The 20,314-nt window shown below is 45.4% G+C and overlaps 1 protein-coding gene across 4 annotated transcripts in view; it reads right to left on the bottom strand.

Annotated features, from left to right (window-relative positions):
• The window catches only part of OSBPL3 (oxysterol binding protein like 3), a 149,898-nt gene that overhangs the window by 80,894 nt on the left and 48,690 nt on the right, over positions 1-20,314 (bottom strand). For 3 of the 4 annotated variants that reach the window (XM_054725998.1, XM_054725997.1, XM_054726000.1), the window contains one exon: positions 2,758-2,997. In XM_054725998.1, coding sequence (XP_054581973.1) covers positions 2,758-2,853 — 96 coding nt within the window. In that variant the 5' untranslated portion in view covers positions 2,854-2,997. Of the gene's footprint in view, positions 1-2,757; positions 2,998-18,496; positions 18,693-20,314 lie in introns of those variants that run through there. The other variant, XM_054725999.1, reaches the window with a different exon arrangement.

Genomic DNA, 20,314 nt, shown 5'->3' with positions numbered 1-20,314 from the left:
TTAAATGAATCATGTTCTCCCCCTTTATCCAAGGATGCTGATAGGGGGAAATCTTCGTTCGGTTCTAACCCCAACCAAATTTGGCGAAGGGAGAGAAACACCCACCTGGAAAGCTGACAAAGGGGTGGACACAGCTACCCTCTCAAAAATGGAATTCCCAGGAGCCATTGTGCATCAGTCAAGGACTCTCTTAGTCATTTTTTAACCCCAGCAGAAAGTGATGACTGTGCTGGAAAAAATTCTTCTTCCTAACCCTCGGGAGAGATCTTGGAGGGCTCCCATTGTCAGGCTTGTGGCAAAATCTAATTGTCTAGGACAGTGATTTTAAAACTCTTTCATTTATGGTAAGCATAAATTAATTACTAAAATTCTGCGGCACACCAAAAAATATATTTTTGCAGATCTGACAAAAAAAGGTAGTTTTGATTTATTTACAAAATAATGATAACAATAACAACAACAACAACCTATCCTTTTTGGTCCAAAGTGACTTTTTAAAAAAACCAGGTGCCCATACTTGTATATAAGGATTTCTGGTACTCAGAATTAACCAATCAGATGCAAACTTATTATGCAACATGACCAATAAGATGCAATTCTCTTATACAACCTATACACTGAGTGGCCAGATTATTATGATCTCTGAATGCATAATAATCTGGCCACTCAGTGTGTGTGTGTGTGTGTGTGTGTGTGTGTGTGTGTGTGTGTATACATACATACATATATATATATTTAGAGGCCCAGTGCATGAATTCGTGCATGGGTAGGGTCCAGCCAGCCTGGCCAGGGGGGAGGGGACGTGGGCGGTTGGCCGGCCTGCCTGCTGGTCGAACTCCTGGTCAAGGGGACAATTTGCATATTAGCCTTTTATTATATAGGACTAGAGGCCCAGTGCATGATTAAATCATGCACATGTAGGGTCCCCTAGGCCTAATCTGCCATCCAGGCCATATCCACTCCCCCGCAAAGCCTAGCACGCTCCGCGGACACTGCTGGCAGCCTGCTCCCCGCTTTTGATGGCAGGGGTCCGCTGGTGCTGGAGCGGACACACAGCTCCCCGCTTTCGATCGCGGGGGAGCTGGGTGTCCGCTGGTGCCGGCGGAGGCTTTTGGCCTGGTGCCGGAGCGGACAGACACCCAGCTCCCCCGCTTGCGCTTTCGATCATGGGAGAGCTGGGTGTCTGTCCACTGGTGCCAGAGCGGACACCCAGCTCCCCGCTTTTGATGGTCGGCAGCGGGATGTGGGCTCGCTGCCCCAGAGGCCCCTTCTGTGCCACAGCACAGCCATGGCGCAGACGCTGAGCTCGCACCGCGCTGGCAACGCGAGCTCAGCGTCCTGCCAGCCCAATCAGCCACCCCGAGTCCCGCCCCCCCCCCCGGCCAATCGTGGGCATAGCGAAGGTACGGTCAATTTGCATATTACTCTATTATTAGGTAGGATATACACTGAGTGGCCAGATTATTGTGTGTTCAGAGATCATCATAATCTGGCCACTCAGTGTATATTAATGGCTCAAGACAGGGCATTCACACTGGAGTACTACTATTATGTTGGCTGCTGTCATTTTCTTATTTGACAATCTAAGGGAAAAAAGGCTAGTGCCTCTGAATAAATATTCAGATACAAAAATTCTTGCAGCCCATCGGCTGGTCTAGAATCATAGATGCTAATGAAATGAGGCAGTATTGTGAGGTGGTAAGCTCCCTGTCCCAGGCAACATTCGAGTGGAGAGACCCGTGATGATGAGTCACAAGTGTGTGAATGTGTCATAAATGTGTGATGTGTCATAAATGCGTGGACGTGCCTGAAGTGGGAGGCTGCTGGATTGTTGCTTCCAAATCTAGAACCAAGACCTCTGGACCAATTCTTAGGCCGTCGCTTCTCATGGGGGATCGACAAAGCCAACAGAGGCAGCAAACACTGAAAAGGCTCAGAGATCACTTTGCTGGAAACCCAGAGCTTTTGGACAGCCCTCCCTCTCTCTACTTAACTGAAGGTGGGAGAATTACAATGATTAATGTGCATTTATTGTACTGATCTAAAACCAGCAAAGTCTGCCAATCAGGATTTATTAGAAAGGAAGCCAAAAAGGCAACATATAATTAGCTGACAGTTATTTAGGAGTTAATTATTCCGTCCTTTGTTTCACTTCTTCTTCCGACTTAATTCCCTTTTACCACGTCTCTGTTGATTTGATTCCCTCATCCATTAGTGAAACAGAGCAGGTGGGACTCAAGGGCAGCCTGTGGTTGGAAGGTGTCATAAAAAGTTCAGTAAAGGGAAGGAAGAGGCGGATGGGAGGATATTATAATTACTGGAAAAATGATTGATTTTTTTTTGTGTTGGTTAGTAGGGTATAAATGGAAGTGTGGGCTCTGGAGTCAAACAGACTGGGCTTTGGTTTCTTGCCCTGCCACTGACTAGTACTAGCTGTGTGTCTTTAATAACTCAGTCGGTCTGACTCAGCTTCCTCGTGGAGAACATGGGGATATTAATATCTGTGTTGGAGGACAGTTGCAAGGACTGAGTAAAATAATCCAAAGAGCCAAATACAGCTCTTCCCACCTGGTAGGCACTCAAGCTGCATTATTAAAACCACCTAAAATGTGCTCTTCTCATATAATTAAGACAGGGGCTGAAAGCAAATGCTCTTAAACTGAGAAGTAGGCATTCCCAAATAAATATACACACGTTCATCTACAAACTGCCTGATTTAAATTTGCATCTTAAAAGTTGCATGAGTTAAAACTTTACCTGCCGACTTCCCTGCTTGGAGGAGCAGGTACTCGGGCTCCTGGAAGGGGAGACCAATTTTGGGGACACCCCAAGGTTCTTCTCATCACTCATCATGAGCAGCAGGTCACGTGGCCTCGATGCAGTCAAAATGCCATCGGAAGACAGTGGAACAGAGAGTATGGAAGTCCCAAACAGGCAGGTGGCTCAGCTCTTATCCAGTATGCTTTGAAAGCATTTTGGATGACCCAGAGGAAATCCCTAAAATCAAAAGGAAAAAAAAATTAGAGAGCAGGTCAGAGGCATCAGGCATTGTCTATAATTAGCCACTTGTCTGTGAGTGGTTTATCTGCAGGGCAGAGTACAGAGCCACGAGGCTCAGCTACACAAGGGCCGTGAAGGAAAAGGTGCTTTACAACGTCCTCTTCCTGGAAATTGCGTGTAGGTGGTTTTGTAGCTTTGCAATATGTCAGGCTTAGGAGCACTGCACAGTAAAAACATCTGAGTCCACAAACATACAAAACCAGTCCTATAAAACCAACCCAAACCACCAGGAGATAGCACTTCACACCCACTATGGTAGCTATAATGAAATAAAAAAGATAGAAAATAACAAGTTTACTTTTTTGTTAATCCTCACCCACAGATATTTTTCCACTGAATTTTAGAGAGTGGAAGGGAGGGGGAGAGACAGAAAAAGAGAAACATCAGTGTGAGAGAGACACCTCTTACAAACACATGTTACACTAACTGATTGGCTGTCTCCCGCACACACCCCAGAGGTACATGCCCTTGACAGAAATCAAACCTGGGACCCTTTAGTCTGCTCTACCCACTGAGCCAAACCAGCCAGGGCAGGAAATAACAAGTTATAAAAGAAAGTGGAACCTTCAGGTGAGGGGTGTTAAATGGGCAGCCAGAGTTGAAAACAGTTTGGCAGTTTTTTAAAAAGTTAAATATAGCATTATTATCATACTAGTGGCCTGGTGCACGAAATTCATGCACGTTAAAAGGGAATCAATTAGAGGAAATATTTTAATATTGCTATTTGCCCTTTCTCTATAATAGAAGTGTCAGAGATGAAAGAAAATTAGTAAAATGTATATGAAAATCTCTCTCCTGTCAGAACCACTTCTTCTCGGGACCCAGAGTCAAGTCCCCACCCACCCACGCACACCTCGAAATTGCGCGAGACCCAGACCCAGCCGGCCCCACCCCTGTCAAGCCACGCAGGGTGGGGGGCGCAGCCTCAGGTCCCCTGGCCTGGCGCAGGGTTGGGGGCGCAGCCTCAGGTCCCCTGTCAAGCCCCGCTGGGTGGGGGACACAGCCTCAGGTGCCCCGGCCTGGCCTCAGGTCCCCTGGCCCCGGCGCCAGGGAGGGGGGCGCGGCCTCAGGTCCCCTGGCCCTGGTGCGAGGGTGTGAGGGCGTGACAACCATTTGCATATTAGCTCTTTATTATATAGGATGATCCAACAATTTCACTCCTAGGTATATACCCAAAAGAATTTAAAACAGGTATTCAAACAAAAACTTGTACAAGAATGTTCAGAGCAATGCCATTCACAACAGCCAAAGGTAGAAACGAACCAGATGAACATCAACTGGTGAATGGATAATCTTCATATGGTATATGCTATGGTCTGAAAGTTTGTGTCCCCCCAAAATTCATATGTTGAAATCCTCATGCCCAAGGTGATGCTCTTAGGAGGTGAGGGGGGCCTTGGTGAGGTGCTCAGGTCCGGAGGGCAGAACCCTCATGAATGGAATGCCCTTCTGAAAGAGACCACACAAGCTCCCTCGCCCCTGTCCCCGTGTGAGGACACAGTGGTAAGTCTGCAGCCTGAAGAAGGCCCTCGGACCCTGCTGGCACCCTCATCTTGAACTTCCAGCCTCCAGAACGGTGAGAAATAGATTTCTGTCGCTTACAAGCCACCCAGCCTGTGTTATTTTGTTGCAGCAGCCCGAAGAGACGAAGACAGTAGGTCCACACAATGGAATGTTATTCAGGAATTAAAAGGCATGAAAAGCCCTGAATCATGCTATACCATGGATGAACCTGGAAAATGTTACACTAAGTGAAAGAAGCTAGAAACAAAAGACTGTGTATTATAAGCGTCTGTTTATATAGACCAGGGGTCCTCAAACTTTTTAAACGGGGGGCCAGTTCACTGTCCCTCAGACCGTTGGAGGGCCGGACTATAGTTTAAAAAAAACTATGAGCAAATTCCTATGCACACTGCACATATCTTTTTTTTTTTTAAACATTTTTTGGATTGTGTGCATTGCAAACTTTTTTTTTTTTTAATATATTTTATTGATTTTTTACAGAGAGGAAGAGAGAGGGATAGAGAGTTAGAAACATCGATGAGAAAGAAACATCGATCAGCTGCCTCTTGCACACCCCCTACTGGGGATGTGCCCGCAACCAAGGTACATGCCCTTGACCGGAATCGAACCTGGGACCCTTGAGTCCGCAGGCCGACGCTCTATCCACTGAGCCAAACCAGTTTCGGCACATATCTTATTTTGAAGTAAAAAAACAAAACGGCAAAAACACCCGCATGTGGCCCGCGGGCCGTGGTTTGAGGACGCCTGATCTAGACTATCCAGAGTGGTCAAACCCATAGAGACAGAGGGCCATTCGTGGTCGCCAGGGGCTGGGGGAATGGGATGTGACTATTATCCTCTGGGGTTTTCTTCCAGGGTGATTAAGATGTTCCGGAACCAGATGACGGTGATAGTTGCACAACATTGTGAATGTAGTAAATGTCACTGAATTATATACTTAAAAATCGTTTAAAGGTGAGTTTTACGTCATGTGCATTTTACTACAATTTTACAAAATCTTTTTTGGGGGGTGCAAGTGGGATGGGAAATATGTTCTACCACAGGTTTGTGGGGATGTCATCTTAAAAAAAACTATTCCACGGTGTGACAAAAACCAAGGGGGAAAGCAGAATTTTCCCATATCACCTCTTAGTATGTTAGTAATTAAAACAATGATCATTTGATAGTTTCCCACACCAATTATTGTCTCATTTAATCGACATTCTGTCGGGAGAGCATTATCTCTATTTTACAGAGGAAAAAACTAAAAAATGGAGTTTCTGAAAAGTGGGGTAAGTTGCCTGATCACGCAGCAGGTAAGAGACCGAGTCCGGTTAGATCCCAGGCCTTTAACGCTGGTGCTGGGAACCAGCATCCTTACAGCCAGGTAGGCGATGACAGCTTCTGCGCCCGCTCTGGGACCTAAGAGAACTGAGGAGCTGGCCTAGAAAAACTCGGAGACAGCTCAGCCGGTGTGGCTCAGAGGGTGAGTGTCGACCTATGAACCAAGAGGCCATAGTTCAATTTCTGGACAGGGCACGTGCCCGGGGTTGCGGGCTCGATCCCCAATGTGGGGCATGCAAGAGGCAGCCGATCAACGATCCTCTCTCATCACTGATGTTTCCATCTCTCTCTCTTTCTCTCTCTCTCTCTCTCTTCCTCTCTGAAATCAATAAAAACATATAAAAATATTTTTTAAAAAGAAGAAAACAAGCTGTACATTTACACAGGGGAATGATACTCAGCTGTAAAAAAAGAAAAAGAGGAAGAAAAAGAAACTCGGAGAGAGAGCGCACCATCACCCCGATTTGCAGAGGCAGCAGCGTCCCATTCCTTTCCATGCACAGCACCAACCTCCAAGACAGCAAGTCTGTGGTGGGGAAGGGGGTCGACCAGGACGGAGACAGGGACACCCTTAGAGGTAACTGGGCTGCCACCTGCCACCCCTGCAACGTTTTTGGGGGTGAACCACTGCCTTCATCCACAGCCCCGAGTTAAGGCTGATTCACGTGTTTGGTTTGGGCTTCAGAAGGCCAGGCTTTGATTTGACAAACCAGTTTCAAATAAATTCTACAACTTTCCCCAGCATATTAACAATAAAAAACAATTTCTATCTAATCCATTCAGTTCTTAGTGTTCACGTAGTATATTTTAAAAGAAGGGTGTTATATAATTGTCCAGGAACCAGCTAGATATCGTATCAAACTTTTGGTTAATTATTAAATATTCTAATCTCTGCCTTTCACTAACACTTAGTTCTTAAAAATGGGGCCGAAAATCGACTTCTGCGCATGGGCCACGAAGTTTCAATCGCACTGTACGTGCGCGCCCGCACGTGGTATTTTGTGGAAGAGCCACACTCAGGGGGCCAAAGAGCCGCATGTGGCTCCCGAGCCGCGGTTTGCCGACCACTGGCCTAGGAAAAGAGATCTGTTTCATTCCCAGGACCTTCCTGCCTAGCCTCAGCAGATATTCTGTTAACATTTCCAAAGGTGGCTTAAAGGAAAAAGAAGTCAAATTCTGGGGAAAGGATTTCCTTAAGACGGCAGAATGAGGATGAGGGCAGCGGTGGCCCCAAGGGTGCAGCCCACGTGGAATGAGGCGGCTACTGCTTCCCACCCAGGGAACCCGCGGGCAGACCTTGATGGGAGTCCCCAAACGAAGGGCCGGGACAAGGGGCGTCACACAGAAGCCTGGTGTCTCCCACTCCACCTAGCTGACTTCCTGGCGCTGACCTAGGGAGACGGGAAGAGAGAGGCCTGAGGGAGACAGATACCGTCCAGGGGCCAGGCCGCCAGCTCAGGGGTGTTTGAGATGATGAGCTGGGCGCAAATGAGGACCCCTGAGTGATGTCACCCCTCCCCGGCCCTTCCTTGGAAAACCTCTAACTCAAGGGGTTCACTGGTTTGAACAATAGTTCCCCTGCTCATCAACGGTGAACAATTCAAGGACAAACACTTATGTCCCCCTTTATTTTTTACTGAGGCGTATGGTGAAGTGAACAGCCCTTAGAGGCACAGACAGCTTCATGCAATTTTACATTCGCAAATACTGACACCACCACCACCCGGACCAAGAAATGGAGCATTTGCTGCCTCCCCAGGTCCCTGGCCATTGATCCGACTGGTAGGGGCCAGACCTCCTTAAGCCTCTCGGGCAAGTACTTGTCCACGTGCCCCAGACTGGCGCTGGGACGTCCCCACGCCTACAGGAGCAGGCTGCTCTTGCGCCTTTTGCCTTATACAGTGTCTGATGTGCATTAGATTCTGTCTGGACCTGCTTTCATTTCCACAAACTACCTGGTAGCCAAATCCAACAGGTGAGTAAAGCCCGAAGCACTTAGGCCAAATCCAAAGGGCCCTGCTTGTGCCCCTGGGTGAGCCGGGCCTCCACCACCACCGCCACGCAGCTCGAGAAGCTGATGGGTCAGGCCCAGGTGAAATCGGTGTTCCAGCTGCAAGTCCCACGGGCATCCGACATGCCAACCTATGCCGCCCTGGGGCTTCCGCTAGGGAGAAGAGAACTCTGGTTTCTACCAAGAACGGCAACGAATAAATGATAAAGGCACTGCCAAGCATGTGGCAACGAAGCTGATTTTGAGACTTATTTTAGAAATTTTCACTTAGAAAAGGATGCACAGTTTGGTTAATGATGCAAAGGAGACGTACATACCACGTATGTGCCTCCCAAGGAACCAGGCTTAAGTTTGAATTGGTGCTCCCTAAATATAAACTCTGCGCATCTTGACGCAAGTATTAACCTCTCTGAGTGTCAGTGTTTCATGTAGGAAATGAGGAATTGTGAGGATGGAATGAGAAAATGAAGATAAAGTGTCTGGCTTGAATAGGACACTCAACAGATGTTATTTCCATTTAGTCCTCTCCTGGCCTCCCGAACAGGGCATATGCAGCAAAGATAAGAGTCTATCCTTCTCTTACAAGGGAAACTATATAAGGACCCTATAGGATTTTAAAATATTTTTGTCTTTCAGCATATTAACATTTCCCCAAATCCGTAACACAACTGTGAACAGATTTTTAAATAATCCAAGTAGCATGCTTACTTTGGAACAAGAGAGAAATGCTGAAATATAAAAGCCACATTATTCATCACCAATGGCTGTCCAAAAAAGCAACTTAATATTAACTAGTAGATTTGAAACAGTGGCATATGTCACAGCTATTTATTAATCCATCAGGCCTAGGTGTCCACACTCACACACTTGGTCATGTTTCATTTGAGAAACTGCTTCCGTCCTTGGAAACTACTCACATGAAGACCAGATGGCATATAGACCCAGTTAATATACATTTTCTCACTAAAATACATAGATAAATTATGCCATGAATCAACACCAAAAAATGAAAAATGTATAATGGAACATCCATTTCTGATCTTCTGGTCTTCTCTGGTAAAAGAAAATTATTCTAATCCCGGATATGCTTCTTTTTTTTTTCTTTTTTTAAGAAATGCTTCTCGCCCTGGCTGGTTTGGCTCAGTGGATAGAGCATTGGCCTGCGGACTCAAGGGTCCCGGGTTCGATTCCGGTCGGGGACACATGCCCGGGTTGTGGGCTCGGTCCCCAGTAGGGGGCATGCAGGAGGCAGCCAATCAATGAGTCCCTCTCATCATTGATGTTTCTCTCTTGCTCTTCCTTTCCCTTCCTCTCTGAAATCAATAAAAATATATTTAAAAATAAATTAAATTATAAAAAAGAAATGCTTCTCTCTGAAATACCTTGATTTCCAAAATGTTATATGATCACAAGTAGGGCTTTGGTTATTTGGTTGTAAGTTCTGCAGAAGATCAGAGGTTTCAGGAAGTGGGTTCTAGTCACAATGCCCTCAGAGGGCTGAGCCTGGACCTCTGTGTGAATTGTGGCTGATCTGCCTTAACCATCAGGGCTACTGGCCAGACCCTGGGATGCTTTCTGACTGTTCCTGGGGGATGAATACTGAGAATTAAGAGTCAAAGACATCTCCGCCCCCACTGCCCTATGGGCAAGGAATCCCTCCAGAAATCCTCTTAGTCTTCTGAGAGGACAGAGGTCAAGAGGCCTAAAGATTCAGATGCTTGCCGAAACCGGTTTGGCTCAGTGGATAGAGCGTCGGCCTGCGGACTGAAGGGTCCCAGGTTTGGTGCTGGAACCATTTATTTACCACCACTCAGTAAACAGGACAAAGAGCACAAAAACAATAGTCAGCATTGCACAGAATCCTGGAACCTAAGTGTAAATTCTATACCAGCTTCTTTCCCAACGCAAGAATTCTTCCTGTAACACAGCAAGATGACAAGTGCTTGACCACTTCCCACAAAAGAAATTTCATTTTTTTGTTAAAAAAATTATTCCAGATGGTCTTTCATTTAGAGTTGACTTTTGCCTCACTATCATTTCCATTCCCTGGCCCTAGATCTACCCCATCACTACAGGGAACAAGATTAATCTTTTTTCCCCACCATAATCTTCATGGAACTCCCAGCATCCCTACCTCCCACCCAGCAAACCGCTTCTTCTCCAGACCAAACAGCCACTTTTTCCTTAGCCATTTCTTATGTGACATGGATCCAGAGCCCGTGTGATCACAGACGTCCAATTCTGATTACACTTCAACTCGTCCGTGCGTCCCTGAAAATGGTGCCCAGGTCTAAAGATAAGCTCCCGGGGTGGCTGGCCGGAGTGGGAAAGAAGGGAGCAATCACCTCCCTTGCCTCAGATACACTGCGGCCATTAACATTGCTTAAGTGTGTCTTAGCTTTGGGGACTCCCACCTCTTTCTAGTGCCGGCTGTTCTCTAGGACTCTGATGTAGTAGCAACTGTGGGGAAGCTGGGCTTTCTTGTCTTCTCTCCCTCACTTCCTTTAGCTGAAAGTAGGATGTAACTATTATTATTAACTATTATTATTATCTCACTTATTTTGGCCCATTTTTCCAGCCAGTCAAGGTATTTCTAGGGACCAACTGTCGTTGGATGTATTTGGCCCACCTGCTCTTTGTTGCAGCATCCAGAATGCGTAGGCCTGGGAACTCTGTCCTCACCCAAGGGAATCATACTGGGAGACTTACTAAGGAGAGAGACCAAGGCCCTGGATCTTCTCCGTAGCTTATGTCAATTTGTTCATTAATTAGCATTTCTGGTCCAAATTTGCCAACCCACTGTAAATCCCCATAACGGTGTGGTCATAGCTAATTCCTCAAAGTGTCCAGGTCCACCTTTTCTTCAAATGGGCCTCCTGGACCCTTAATTAAAATGCAGCTGTTGGAAGCTCCACTTTAGATCAACTGACTCAGAATATCTAGGGATGGGCCTGATAGGATGAGCTCTCTCCTGCAATTACACTGCTCTGCCTGGTCCTGGCTAGCCCCGCCACCCTCCAAACAGCACTTCCTGTGTCACCTTTGCCATGAAACCTTTTCTGAAACCATCCCCCCCACCCCGCCATTTTCTTTCCCCTCTGAAGCCCTGCTCTGGTTTTGTGCTCTCTGAAAGTAAGCCGTTGAGCTTCCTGCATTCTGACTCACTCTTCAGACCCTCACCACTAGGTGTTACGTCCGCATCTCACTCAGAGGCTGCATTTTACTCATCTTCACTTCCTGTGGGAAAGCAACTTACAAAGGCTGGTGATAATACTCGTTAGCCAGACTGAATAGCCTTCATTAATCTGAGTTAACAGGAAAAAACATTCTCTGTATTTCATGGGAGCCTTTCTCCTTTCCTCTTGACGGGAATCATTTGGGATCATGTTTCAGAGCATTTTGGCTATCCTTTCCTTTTGAAATCTCCTTACCATGTTGTCTTAGGCCACAAGAGAGTTCATTTCTTTCTCTTGTCTGAACTGTTGAAATGTTTCTAGAATACATGGCTTCTTTAGGGACTTCATGTCCTGGCTCTTTTCATTTTATATAACTGGCCAATGTTTCTTTGTTTCTTTTCAGAGATATCTCCTTATATCATTTTCTCAGTCTTCTTAAGAATCAAACGATCAGCAGGAAAGTCAAGAAACTTCCAGTGGGCTTTTCCAGCACATTTGGCATCCATTCTAGAGTTATCGTCTCTGGGGAGAAAGCATCATCTATAACTTCTGCCTGGCAATCCATAATATTGACCCTACTTTCCTAGCAACCTTACCTAGCAATTCACCTTTAGGGTCCAGATTTCCACAGGCCTGCTTCTTTAGAGCAAAATATTCCCTTCTGGAATTATGTCTTAATCCTGAGAACCACCCTAACCTACTGGGTGAGAGGAATCAGGTGATCCTATCTCTGTCCAAGTTTTAACATTTCAGGTTTACTTTGCTTAGTCCTCAGAGGCTGCACGATGGCAAGCAGCTACAGGTGTTGTAACCACCACGACTCCCAAGGTTGTGTTGTTCGTCTTTATGAATCACCGAAGTCCTCCTTCACTGCTATTGGCCTTATTTCTGCTGTGCTTAGTGTTCCCCACCCAATCAAGTTGGACTGTTATGTTTTCCTTCCCATCGAAGTTCAGTTGAATGCTCTGAATCAGGGTAGCAAATCTCTTGACAAACATACTCGCCCTCAAAGATGTCAAGAACCTACTCCACAAACCAAACCCTGTTTGTAAATACTCTCTGTGCTACAGTTACTTGTGCACTTTCCTTAGCCTCTTCCAATCCCTGGGAAGGTAGAAACACTCATCCCCCTCCAGTCCTTCAGCTTCCTATCATGACTTTATAGGACTAGGGATACATTTGAGGTTTCTTGTGGCTGTATTTTTACCCAAACCAATGAACAAAGGTAAAAAGTGGTAGATCTGGAATTTGGGCAAGTTATCATGCATGCCTTGCCTTGATATTTATCAATATCCCTCTCCCTTTCTTTTCTATTTTCAAGTTCTAGGAGTATATTATCTTCTCCAGAAATAACCCTATATTCTTCAATAGGCCTAATGGTAGAGATGCATTCCTCAGGTCATTTTCACCTTCTCCAGGGGGACAGCCTTCTCAGTCTTATACTTGAGACACACACACACACACACACACACACACACACACACACACACACTCCGTGTCCACGAGGGCCACTCTAAAGCTGGATGACTGAATGTTCTGATTGGAGAGGGATGGGACTACAAGTCAATGACAATCCCTCCACTCTCAAATGATAAAATCAGAAATGGGCTGAGTTTCCTCTTCCTTCTACAGTTCGGCACTCTTACTTGTCCTCCCATGTCTCACGAGGAAGAAACACTTATGGAGAAATGTGTGCTAATAAAGGAAACCATAGTGCCAAGACAAGGGGACAAAGGAGAACTGCCATGCTGATGAAAAGTCAACTCAGTGTAGACCTATAAAGTACTTACTATGTGTCCATAGCTGTGCCAACCCTTAAGGGATGGAACTAAATGACAGATGCTTAATCCATGGAGGAAATTACTATGATCAAGGAGCAAAGATGTCCATAATGAACAAGAACTCAGCTCAGGGTGGGAAATCTTGTAGGCGTTGTGGACAGACGGAAGAGCTCAGTGAGGCTGGAGCTGTGAGTGAAAGTTTGAAAGAGGCGGCCCAGCCCCAGCTGGTTTGGCTCAGTGGATAGCACATGGGCCTGTGGACTGCAAGGTCCCAGGTTCAATTCCAGGTCAAGGGCATATGCCCGGGTTGCGGGCTTGATCCCCAGTAGGTAGCATGCAGGAGGCAGCCTATCAATGATTCTCTCATCATTGATGTTTCTATCTCTCTCTCCCTCTCCCTTCCTCTCTGAAATCAATAAAAATATTTAGAAAAAAAAAGAAAAGAAAAGAAAAGAAAGAGGCGGCCTGTGGGGAGATTTACAGGTGTGCGTAGGACTTGAGTAGGTAGAGAAGAATGTGGAGAGTGGGGTGGGCACCTCATGCAATATTTCACAAGCCTGGCTGCAGGTCAGCATCACTGTGGGGAGCTTCTTAAAAATACCAAAGTCTGGGCCCACTCCATACCACGCAACCAGACCCACTGGGATGAGGCCTGGGCAAAGGCGTTTTCCAAGCTCCCCAGGTGATTCTGAGACACAGTGAGGGTGGGGAACCATTGCCCTAAGTCTTGCATCCACCCAGAGATGATAGGAAGATTTACTCCAGAGAACTGACTGACCTCCTTTCATTTTAGTATTTAATTTCATTCAAGTATCTACTTCCACTGCATCTAAATTTACATCCAATTAAAATGCAAAGAGCACGTGACTGAGCAGTTTAAAGGGTAAGAGCGTCCCCCCAAGAGCTGTAAATAACATCTTGTGGTTTGCATTTTATCAGTGGGTGTTGTTAGCCTCCCTCACCTGAAGACGAATGGCGGAAGCAGGGTAGAATTTTAACAACAGGCAACCGCAGAGTGCATTTCAATTGCTTATCTAAAAAGACTATCACTTGAGTCACTGTGAAATATGAAGATGAATTTTAAAAACTTCCCATTGCCTATAAAACCTCTGCTAGTCAGTCTTTTCAGAAATGTAAACATGAAGCTAAGAATGAATAAAGCTCCATAAGCGCTAACTGAACGTTCTCAAATAACAAGAAACTAAACACCTAATGGTTAATGTTTCAAAAGTACACACTTCGAGTTTGTCACTAAAAATCACCCTAGGACAGAGAATCTAAGCGTACAAATTCTATAAAGTGTATTTCCCGAGATATATTTTGGGGACGTCCTTCTCAAACAATGCTTTACAAAAGGCCGGGAAGAAAGCAAGGAATTGCTACTTTAGTGAATGCAGGTGGTGGGGAACAGGGGTCCAAGGGCGCCCCACTCACTCCCAGGGAAGGTCTGCTGCAGGAAAATGGACATACAACACTTTTAAGCTATGCAAGCTGAAAAACGTATAAGGAAAAGACAGAGAAAACAGGCTAAAATATTAGGTGTTTTTTGCTAGACTAGAGCTCAAAAGGCAAGAAAAATGTAAAAGCACCTCTGTTACTTACACCCACAATACAATGGTCATTTTCTCCCTCCAGTAGAGCATATAGATCAGAAGCAGTTTGGAGACTGTCTTATTCTGTTTTTGTTTTATAAATTTCCTAAAACTGGCACAGAACCTGGCACATGGCAGGTTATTTATCAAATCGGTGACCTGTATTCCCTCCCCCTTACACTAGCTACAACAAGATTTTTACTAAAACTTATTTGGTCTCAAATAGGGAAAGAAATATTCCAAAATATCCATTTATCAAACTTAAAAATTTTATAGAAAGATGGATTCTAATTGTGTAGAAGGTTGCATAAAATGAGAATAGTACAAAAGAGTAATAAGTAACAGAAATTACAAATAAGAAAACCTAAGTCAAAATGGGAGGTGTAAGTAATGTTATCCAAAGGCTAGCTGGGTTAGGTCAGACTTGGAAGAGGGCTCCCTGGTCAACAAACCTAACCTACATCCCTCAGAAAGTCACTTACAGAAGCACACAGGGTAGTATAAGGGCGAGGTGCGCCTGATAGTGACAGGCCACAGATGGATGTTAGAAATCTAAAACTAGGCACAAACATTAAGATCCCTTTAACACAAACCTCAAAATGTCTCACATATCATTTGGCATTTATCTGCAACAGCCTTAGCAGTGGTTGACAGTGAGTTCTCAATGGGTAACTGAGCCACAGAGAAATTGTCTTACTAAGGCCCTAGGGTCCGTCGGTGCATGTTCACCTAGGACAGATCCCAGGACTCTTCATCAAGAACACATACCCGGAAGAGGAAGTGGGAACTGAAGTAAAAGTCCTAAGCAAGTACATTTAAATATTGTGAAATAGCAGTTTTATTATTAAACTCAAGAGCCCAAATCCCGAGAACCACTCAGTCCTTCGGTAAGAACACGGCCTTGGCCAGAGAGCGGTCTGGTTGATCCTGCAGTGCAGAGATCTAGTCTGGACCATACACAAGATTCTCCGAGGGCGATCCGGGCCCAGAAACGACGCAGTTAATGTGGAGACCAGTGCTTCACCATTGGAGCGCAGCAATGACTGAGAGCAGGAGGAGGGAGGGAGAAAAGACAGGAGGCCGGCTCACTGGGGCTGTAATAATCATGAAATGAAAGATCAGCATATAAGTCAGAGCTACCCAACAGAACTTTAGGTGCCATCTGACTCGGCAGCCTCTAGACACATGTGGCTATGGAGCCCTTCAAATGTGGCCAGCGCTGCCCGTCCGGCGTGGCTCAGTGGTTGAGCATTGACCTATGAACCAGGAAGTCATGGTTTGATTCCTGGTCAGGGCACATACCCAGGTTGCAGGCTCGATCTCCAGTAGGGGGCATGCAGGGGGCAGCCGATCAATGATTCTCTCTCATCGTTGATGTTTCTATTTCTCCCTCTCCCTTGCTCTCTGAAATCAATAAAAATATATTTAAAAACAAACAACAACAAAACAAATGTGGCAGTGCAACTAAGAAAATGAACTTTAAATTGGACTTAATTTTAAATAATTTCAATTTAGATAGCCACATGTAGCTGGTACCTTCCATATCGGACATCACAGCCTTCGACCGCACCATTCTGAGCCACTTACTCCCCACCACCCCCTCGCCCCCGCTTCCCTTCAGCACTGAAATCTCCCAGGTGTGTTCTCACTCCGTCGGCTCTGAAAATGTCCATGGCTGGCAGACAGACAGCTGAGTCACCACCATAAGCCATGATGGCCGAAACTAAAATGCAGTAAGTCATTTGGGAAATGTTCTTTCCCAGTTCCTCCGCTGTTGGGAGAGAATGAACTAAAGGGGGACATGGACTATTTGTTTTCCCCATGAGGTCAGCAGGGATTTTAATAATAAGCCCAACTTCAGCTTACAGGTACTTCAAACTGTGTCAGTACAGAGAGGAGCTGCACTAAAAGGATCAGACCTCCCGACTCTTACAGCCTCAACTGAAAACCATGGGGAACGCTGCTAAAGGATGTGTGAAGTCCATGTGTCATTTAGGAATAAAATGGCTAAGGAAGATACTCAGTTTTTAAAAAATAGCCTGTGACATGAAACAAAAGATCATATTTCAGAACAAAGAAATTGTTATCAGTTCAAACAATGATCAGATACTAATTTTTTTGAGAGTTGTAAATATTTAACACTTTCTACTATCTTTAGATGGCAGCAAAATCCACCCTCAGCCAGCCAGATGCCTTTTCGAAGTCGGAGGGGGGGGAGGGGGGGAGGAGGAGAGAATCCTAAGGGGATTCCCACACAATTTACCAAGTCCTAGAAACAGCTCAGCAAAGCTGCCCAGTAGCTGTCATTTGGCCTGCAAGCAAGCTGTGACGTTGGCAAGGAAATGAGAAATTTCCTTGAAAACACAATTTCCCAACATTCAAGTGTTTCCATAATCTGATGTCCAATCTACCAACTCAAACTTCTTTCAGCCACTGCCCAATATAATTCCACCATTTCAGGGAAACAGATATTCTTACATAAAAGTTCCCCATTGGAGACAGGCATTCTCATAGATTTCTAGTAGAATATAAACTGGTACAGTTTCTTTAGCAGACAATTGGGCAATAGAAAATTTGTCTTTCAAAAATAAAGGCGATAGGTAACAATTCCCAAAGATAAAACAACTCAGGAAATATGCATCCAGAAGCTCTTTCTTAAAAAACTTAATGACCCAGGACGATGAAGCCCACCAAATAGTAAATCATTAGGAAGGGCAAAGCCATGGAAAAGAATGATAGCTGAAAGCACGTTGATTAGAATTAAATGTGTGGGGGAGTAACCAGAGGAATTATAGCTACTGGGTGTTGAAAGTATAGATTCTAACAAAATAAAAACAAAACAAATGACAAACATGTAAAATCAGGGGAGGGACTGAGCGAAGTGTTAGATTGTTTGCTATGTGGTTATAGCCAGATCGGCCCATTCTGACTCCCAGGCATCTCTCCTCTGAGCTAGGAAAACGAATCCCCTTGTATAAGGAATAGCCTTTCAGAAAGTCGGCCATTTCTTTACCTTTTGTTAAATTCTAAGTAAGATCAAATATTTTACTTTAAAACTATGTTTAGTTTCAGCTCAACCTTTTACAATTATTCCTGCCTATTGTCTATCTATCCATCTCCCTATTCATCTCTCTCACCATATGTATAGAGGCAAGCTTGAAATAAATGTTAACATTGGTTATTTTCTGGTTAAGATTTTTGGGTAGTATTTTAATTTCCCTTTGAAGAAACAGAGGCCACATACCAAACCTGACAAGCTCAGGGGAGGCCTGCATGGCAGATCTTACAAACTCACAGACCTAAAGCAACCATTCAGGAAGGTCTGAAATTCAAATTTCCTAACTGAAAACAAGTCATGGCAGGTGGTCGTGCCCTAAACCGATATTTTCCTTGACAAAGGTCAGTCTTCATCTTAACTGAGCCTGTCTATTATCTTTTTGCATCTAGGACAACCTACCTTTGGAATGTCAGAGTAATCCCCTTTTTCCCAGACCCCTCAGGGCACAGTTTTGCAACAAAGCATGAGACCAGGGAACTTGCTGCCCAAATACCATTTCCATGTGCTGTCCATGTTAATTGTTAACTATCCTATCCCAACCAGAGTAAAAGAAGTATGTGTCTCCCGGTTTTACTCTTTATCCAATCCCAGAGATTTCCCCACTTTGCTTTCTCCCACCTTCCTAACCTACCGCCAATAGACTTCATGTAATACTCCTTATGCCTGCTCCTTTGAAAGGAACGTATAAAATAAACTGCAAAACTGCCATTCTCCGGAACACTTTCTCCATCCGTTCAGGTTTTGCTTTCCAGCCATTGTTGTCAATTTAGCTCAAATAAAATTCATAAAAATTCTCGACAAGGTTTGGATGTTTCTAACGTCGACTGACTTTTTGTTTTTTCTTCATTTTTAAAAATAAGGAACACGGATCACTGAACTACAACGAAAACAGCCATTACTTTTCTGTTTTGTATGGTTCCTTTTCCTAAAATGGTCACCTGATCCACACTTGTCATTTCCTCAATACTCACCAATCTCAGATCCTGACTCAAATACCTCCAGCAGTCCTCATTCCCTGGCCCTCTTTTCTCTGCCGTCTCAGCTGTGGGTTGTTGGAGAAACAGTAAGGCTCCAAGAAGAGAGAATCTGCGTAGGTCACACCTCTCCCGTCACGGAGCAGGGGAATGCAGAAACCTCCCAAGAATGTAGATAAGGAACTCAGTGGCTTAAAGGTCTTTTAACTGGAGGTGCGAATGGAAACTATTGACACTGGGAATCCCAGCTGTGCAGCTGTTACACCACAACGGCGGCTCCAACACACACAAGGTGACTCTCCAACACACACAGTAAACTAGATTTACTCCCCAAACTAGATCTCTCTCTGTCCCTCTCTCTGTCTCTCTCCCTCTCCCCACACCCCCTCTCCCTCTCCCTCCTCCTTCTCCCTTTCTCTCTCCCTTTTAAAGAAAGTTAAATAAACAAACCCTACTGGCTAACTTGGAGGAAAGAAGGCAGAGTGGGTGTCTGGGTGGAGAAGGGGAGATGGACTGTGATGAGGAGAGAGTAGGCTGTAGCCACTTGTGTAACAGTCTTCTCTACCACAGAACTCCAAGAGCGTATTCCAGTCACAACAAGCTTATCTGACAACCCAGAACAGCTGTCCCTGTTTTGTTTATTCCATAGCAGAAGGCAATGGGTTATCTCGTTATTAGCTAGGTTATTAATGTTAATAAGAAGAGAGCTACGGGACGGCCAGACATAAACATGGTCATTTGGGCAGCTTCACCAGGAAGCTACCGCTTCACACTCCCCAGGGAACCACCAGTCCATTCCCTGCAGATCACTGGGGGGGGGGGGGGGGGCAGGGGGGAGGGAGGGAGAGATAGAACAGAGAGGGAGGCGGGCACCTGCGCAGTGTCGTCAGGTGACATAGGGAAGGTGCTAGGCTGTCAGTCTAGCCCAGGGAACAATGGATTGGCTAGGTCAGTGGTGGGCAAACTGAGGCTCGCGAGCCACATGCAGCTCTTTGGCCCCTTGAGTGTGGCTCTTCTACAAAATAACATGGCCTGGGCGAGTCTATTTTGAAGAAGTGGCGTTAGAAGAAGTTTAAGTTTAAAAAATTTGGCTCTCAAAAGAAATTTCAATCGTTGTACTGTTGATATTTGATTCTGTTGACTAATGAGTTTGCCGACCACTGGATTAGGGGGTGGGCTCCATCAGAAGCAAGCGAACGAAACCTTGGAAAGTTAAAATCACCAAACACAGAGTTCCCTCTCCCTTACTCACTCCTGCTCTTGCTCTCTCTTGCTCTGTGACCCACACTCACTGGTGCACTCGCCTGTTCTCTCTCCATAGCCATGTGGCCTCGAGCAGCAGCATGGGACCCCACACACAACGGACTGCAGCTGGGAACACACAGTAAGCTAGCCAGATGCTGGACTGGACTGGACTTCACTGTGGAACAGGAATTCTGGGCAGTGGACTTAATTCTGGCCCTGCTGAAGATAAGATTCGACTTTTTCCATGGTGGGAAGGACAGAGATGGGGCATTGGAGGGGAACCCCCTTTATTTTACATCATCAATAAAGCATTCCACAAAACCCCATCTGCCAGTCAGGGGCCTCAGAAAATTATTTTCCTCTCGGCACGGCACCCCACGAACTCCACTTCCACTGATAACAAATGGTCTCGGTCTGTTTGTGTCCCCGTCCTGTCCTCCAACTTAAGGAGTATCAGAGCAAAAGCTGCAGAAATCAAATTTTAAGAGTTCATTAGATCAGGGATTATTGGGCCCCACATAGACCAACCCAGACAAGTAGCACATTAAAAAAAGTTAGATCCTGGAAGGT

This window comes from Eptesicus fuscus, chromosome 14, assembly GCF_027574615.1.
Source record: "Eptesicus fuscus isolate TK198812 chromosome 14, DD_ASM_mEF_20220401, whole genome shotgun sequence".
NCBI lineage: Eukaryota > Metazoa > Chordata > Mammalia > Chiroptera > Vespertilionidae > Eptesicus > Eptesicus fuscus.
Note: the sequence above shows the minus strand (reverse complement) of the source record. Positions and strands in the feature narration are given on the sequence as shown.